The 6,485-nt window shown below is 44.7% G+C and overlaps 1 protein-coding gene across 1 annotated transcript in view; it reads left to right on the forward strand.

The window, feature by feature from the left end:
- Positions 1–6,485, forward strand: part of ryr2b (ryanodine receptor 2b (cardiac)) — a gene marked incomplete at both ends in the record, with an annotated part of 396,550 nt that overhangs the window by 22,954 nt on the left and 367,111 nt on the right. The window contains 3 exon segments of the mRNA XM_084321996.1: positions 355–511; positions 3,946–4,110; positions 4,265–4,386. Coding sequence (XP_084178122.1) covers positions 355–511; positions 3,946–4,110; positions 4,265–4,386 — 444 coding nt within the window.

Genomic DNA, 6,485 nt, shown 5'->3' on the forward strand with positions numbered 1-6,485 from the left:
CAGAAATTGCAGTTTACTTGCTGATGTGAAAATCCATTCTCATTTACTTGCCAATACCTTTTCCTGACAAAATGTTTTTCAATATTTTAACATATTTCAGAGGCTCCACGCAACAGTGCATTAAAGTAGCTGTTTTTTGCGCTTCAGTGTTGCGTGGAGCCTCTGAACTATTTTCATATATGCTGTTTCTCTCCACTGCACCTGCCAAAAGGCCAGACAGGTGTGCAGATACTTCCTATAGTATGAATATTTCAACTTGATAGAAAATCCACCTCCTGAATTCATTGAATTGACGCTGCCAGAAAAGCCCACTTCCAACATGTGGTGGTTGTTGTCACTGTCTGCACGGCTCAGGTGGAGCAGTAGCCACACGCGCTGGGGGCAGCCCTTCCGTCTTCGCCACGTCACCACGGGGAGGTACCTGGGACTGACGGAGGAGAGAGGGCTGCAGCTGGTGGAGCGGGACCATGCAGACGTCAAAACAACCTCCTTCTGCTTCAGACCTTCCAAGGTCAGGGGTGACATGCCAATCACACTACGTTGTAGTGGCTACATCATGACAGACTAAAAGCTGCACATGGTTCCTGCAGGGCCTTTAGAACCAGCTTACAATCCATCAGACAGACAGACACATGTTCCTGCAGCTTATAAGAACAGGCAGGGCCTTTAGAATCAGTTTACAGTTTACAAAAATGTTAAATAAATTCTCTTCTCTTCTCTTCTCTTCTCTTCTCTTCTCTTCTCTTCTCTTCTCTTCTCTTCTCTTCTCTTCTCTTCTCTTCTCTTCTCTTCTCTTCTCTTCTCTTCTCTTCTCTTCTCTTCTCTTCTCTTCTCTTCTCTTCTCTTCTCTTCTCTTCTCTCTCCACCCCTCCCCTCTCTGCTCTTCTCCTCCCCTCCCATCCCCTCTCTGCTCTTCATTCATGCAAAATGCCAAGCTGCACATGCTTATAATTACACTGTAGCACTCACCAGCTTATTACTACACTGTAACACTCAACACTTTGATAAACATTGTTTCTCAGCTGATAGATTTGTGCCCTTCCTGATGACTTGTCGTACAGAACTTTTAAGTCGCTTTGGATAAAAGCGTCAGCTAAATGACTAAATGTAAATGCTCTTCTCCTCCCTTCCCTTCCCTTCCCTTCCTCTCCCCTCCCCCCTCTCCTCTCCTCTCCTCTCCTCTCCTCTCCTCTCCTCTCCTCTCCTCTCCTCTCCTCTCCTCTCCTCTCCTCTCCTCTCCTCTCCTCTCCTCTCCTCTCCTCTCCTCTCCTCTCCTCTCCAGGATGTGGCCACTGGCCAGCCTGTAGAATAAATAAGTGTTTAGTTAACCTCTTAACATTTGGCCTGCACACAGGCCATCGCACATTGCAACACACTTCACAGCATTGCGCTGTGTTATTGCCACTCAACCGACACATCGGTTGAAAACAAAAATGTCCGCTGTTTGATTGACACACCACTCGACCTATTACGTGCTTCCAATCTCGGGTTATAAAACCAAACAAGCGGCGGTTTAGAAAAAGTGACCACCTCCGGTTTCGCCTCTCATTGACTGGACAAATCATCACTGACGCTGAAAATGATTGACCGTTTGTGTAGCCAATGAAATTCGGAAAATAATTACATCTTACTTGAGTTGGTTTTCTAAACAATATGTTACACCCGCTAAGTTCCTAGCTTTAAGAAAGACACAGAGTGTAGGTTAATTTAACAATAGTATTTATTATATAAAAAGGGGTGGACAAAAATACTATAAGCCCACTTCAACCTCATGTCAGGAACCCCAATCAGCGTTGACCGGGCAGGGTTTGATTCACGGCAACCTGGTGTTACTTCACACAATGAAGGACAACGATATCTAATGTCAATAAATAGCACTTCACACAATGAAGGAAAACTATATCACACATCAATAAATACCACTTCACGAACTGAAGAAAAAGAGATATCAAACTTCTCACAATGAAGTAAACGGATATCATACCACTCGGTGATTCAACTTTATCAAACATTGGCACACGTGTGCATAACCACGGCATCCATATAATATGGCACACTAGGCCTGCCCGTATTCATGTCTGAGAGAGGTACCTGGTACATGGGTTGGTGTTATGGTGGGGGGGGGAAACAGACACACAAATAAACAAACAAACGTAGATAAAGAAAACTAATCCGCCCCAAGGGCAAGACCCAATTATTTTTTGCCCGTCTACCGGCCCACTGGCCCGGGCGGATTAGACATAATTATAACTACCAAACAATAACAAAAAACGTGTTTCAACTTTCACGGCAAGAGCAGCTGGACCACTGGTGCTCTGCCGGGAAACAAACACAACCACTTTATTATTAAAACAATAACACACATAATTATTAGACAACATTACATGCTAAAACAAAGTGCTACATCCTACCGACTACCTTCAATCCCGCTGGGAACCAGGCAAGTGATCTGGAACAAACACTCCATGTCACACCTATTGCACAGCACATATTAAAACCCGCTATTCCTAAACCATAAATACTACCACTGCCTACCGTAGTGTGTAATGCTCGTTCCTGCATCCCGGAGGCGTCTATTCTTTTACCAACGGATTTCCAGTTCCGCGTTCGCGTTCTGCGATCTGATTGGCCACTGACGTTTCTGGTGCGATCTGATTGGCCACTGACGTTTCTGGTCATGTGACATGTGCGCCCAATCGCGTGACGCGCCCATTTCCGCCTCGAACAGCAGCAAACTACCTAACGCCTAGTTCATCACCGGTTAAGCTTAGGCGACTCTTTCGAAGTTGGTTAAGGTTAGAGTTTGGAATCAGGGCTGAATGAATGAATGAATGAATGAATGAATGAATGAATGAATGAATGAATGAACACCCAGGCTGGTGTTCTATCGCCCTGGTCTAAGACAAACTCTAACCTTAACCAACTTCGAAAAAGTGCCTAGGCTTAACCGGTGGCAGAACTTGCCGTCACACGATTGGCGCGACCAGAAACGTCAGTGGCCAATCAGAGCGCAGAACGCGAACGCGGAACTAGAAATCCGTTGGTAAAAGTATTCAGGCGTCCCGGAGTGAGGTGTGCGGTCTACCTCACTGCACCGGCCGCAACAAACAATTCAACTCACGTTCCTCCCGCAGGTAGCCCCCTATAACGGAACCTGGCTCATTGAGGCCCCTCCTCCTTTCTCATTACTGCCACCCCGCCACACATAGAAGCGGTAAAAGCCGTAAAGTGCACCACCGTACACCATATAATGAACGTGCGCCTCCCTCTCCGGAGTACAAATTGCGCTAATCTGTTGTTGTGGTGATCTCTTGTTGATCTGTTTTTGTGTGAGATGGGGTGGGGTGGTGTATGTGAGGGATTAGTGGAGGAGGGGGAGAGGGGACTGAGAAGAAGTAGACTTGTCTCTGTAATACAAAAGAATGCCTAAAGATACCATTACATAAAGATGTGTGATATTGTTAACAACTTTGCACATGTTCTAGTAGGTAAGACTTCAGGCTATGGCCCAGCAGTGTTTTCAGCTAATAACTATAGAGTAGATAGATCTGCAGGCATCTGTTTGCAAAATATTTCAGACGAAAATGATTATTTAATAATTTTTCCAGTGTGTTCAAACCTCTGTAACTCTACGACAATAGCACCCAGAGTGATTATTCCTGTTGTGGAAGAAAATTCTGAGTGTTTCCATTCAAAAGACGCCAGACTTTATGTGCATCTGCTACAAATGGTTGCAGAATAGTGACCAATTTACTTTCAGTATGCAATCGACAGACGTTTTATGCAAAATCTGCAGGACTGTTAAGAGGTTAAGTGGTAGATTTTACACAGTCCTCAAATAATATCCCCATGATATGACCAAATAAACGAATGTTTTTACTAAGTCTGTGTGACAATTGAACAGTTCTTTTTTATCATGACTCAAATCAACCTTTGGAAAAACAGGAAAAACTCGACTGTGGCCCTAAGAAGGATGTGGACGGCATGGGCGTCTCGGAGATCAAGTACGGAGACTCCATTTGTTATGTCCAGCACGTAGACTCCGGCCTGTGGCTCACTTACCAAGCCATCGATGCAAAGTGTGCCCGCATGGGAGGGGTACAGCGTAAGGTAATCCCCAAGCTACTGTCTGTAACGTGTAATTTACTACTACTGTTACCTTCTACGGCTGTGATGATTGTATCGATTTACAGCATGACATATAAAGCTATAAAGTTGAAAACTATAAACATTTAATAATAATAATGACCCTCTCTCTCTCCAGGCCATGTTGGACAGCGAGGGTCACATGGATGATGGGTTGACCCTGTCTCGATCTCAGTGGGAGGAGTCTCACGCTGCTAGACTCATCCGCAGTACCGTCCTCCTCTTCACTTGTTTTGTCAGGTACTGTGATGTCCTGTAGGTTCTCCTCTGACCTTGTTTTCTCAGGTACTGTGATGTCCTGTAGGTTCTCCTCTGACCTTGTTTTGTCAGGTACTGTGAGGGACCACAGTAGTGCCATCTAGGCAACCAGAAGGGAATTTGGTCAGAATGAGTTTAAAAGCAAAAGTATGACTTTGATCTGATAGCTTCCACATGGGGGAGTGGATTCCACTAACATGGCTGCAATGACTTTGTGTGGGACACATGGCCTGGTTATAGGCCGTACGGTGAAGGCTGTATCGTTTCATCCCGTTCCCACCTCGGCGGACTACGCAATTTTCACTCTGGGTGAAAGATGTATTGGTGTAGATTTAGGAATAAAAAGTTCTCCATTTAGAATCGACCCGGTTTTGCGCAATCATAATTTAAAAGTCGGGACTAGATCTTTCCTTGCGAACGGATACTTGGTCACCGCATAGTTTTATTTGACGTATTGGTGCGAGTTCTGTCACGTATCTTGCGCTCGACCAATAGCAGCTCTCTTTGTTGCCAAGTTACAGACCACAATAAATGTGTATAAACAGCATGTTATCCACAGAGTACATCTTGACAAAAATGGACAAAAAACACATTCTAGCATTCGCAAAATAGTTTTTTTTTTTCTTAATCTTTTTTCCCCCTTCCTTTTTCCGATTTTTCTCCCATCCCACTGTTAGTCGTTATGCCAATTCCCAACCCCCTTCCTGGTTGTTGCGCACTCCACCCTACTGTTGGTCCGGGAGGCCGGAGACTGTCACATGTTTTCCTCCGACGCATGTGCAGCCAGCCGGCAGCCAGCCTGGCAGTGCAGATTCTCACCGGGAGAGTGTAACGTGTGGAAGGTCACACTACCTCCCTCCAGATCCTACCCTCGCTGTGCAGGCGCCCCGACCGAACTGTAGGGGTCGCTGTCCACAACGCCCAGGACCCACCCATCAGCTTTCCCACCCCTAACACTGGCAATTGTGTTAGTATGAACGACCAGCCAAGCTGATAGCAACGCCGAGAGCTGGACTCGAACCCAGCGTCTCCAGCGTTGAAGGCGAGCGCCTTGCCCACTACACCACCTAGCCGCCCCCACAAAATAGGTTTCTAAACAATGTTATATGCATATACGTTACTTGCTATAGGCAAGCGATTGGATACAGCTGAGAAACGGGCCACAACGTATGTGTTATTTCATCATACATTTAAATCATATCCCCTTCTCTCTACACCAACAACACAGCATTGCACACGCTGTGAAAACGTATCGAATGTTTCAAAATGTTGTAAAGAAAATCACACCGATGCATGACGTCCTGTCGGGGAAATTATTCGATACACCTCCATGAACACACAATCCGTGATGCATGTAGCAAATTTGTATCAAAAACACTTTACCTTGTGATTCCCAACCTGCAATATTAAAGATGCTGGTAAACTTTTCTAAAGATTGAGGTTGTACACATAAAACAGTTCAGTGGATGTGAAAAATAATAGACCCACACACTTTTGATCAAGATAGTTAATCAATCAAAACACTACACCATCCCCTTAATTTGGAATAATGTCAAAAAAAATTACAAATCAATAAGTTACTCATTAACCTTTTTATTTTCCATTTAAAAACTACATAGAATGCAGGTACAAAAATAGATTCAAGATTCAAGAGGTTTATTCGTCACATACTGTACATACACAAGTTTCAAGTTTTCAAGTTTCAAGTTTGTTTATTATTTATCACAATAAAATACAGGTACTTTACGATGAAATGCCTGTATCCAATAGCCAATCACTATCCTCGCCCAGTTTTTGGGCATATATTGTGTCTCTATAGAGCTGCCTGTCCAGAGTAGCTAGCCAAGGGGCTATGTACTGTACTCTGTGAAAGCCAGCTGCCATTCACTTTTAACTAGTGGGTCTGACATTTGTAGGGTGAACTCGCCAGATGGAGTGGTGTAGTGAGTGGGGCACACACGAGAGATGTGTTGAGCTTGTAGCATAGAGTGGGTGAAAAAGGCTGATCTGGGTTCAACTTTTCACAGGGTGGGTCCTTGTTTCCATGGAGACTTGGCTCAAGTCATCTCCCCGCGTAGCTC

The sequence above is a fragment of the Notolepis coatsorum genome (genome assembly GCF_963971535.1).
Source record: "Notolepis coatsorum genome assembly, chromosome: 9".
NCBI lineage: Eukaryota > Metazoa > Chordata > Actinopteri > Aulopiformes > Paralepididae > Notolepis > Notolepis coatsorum.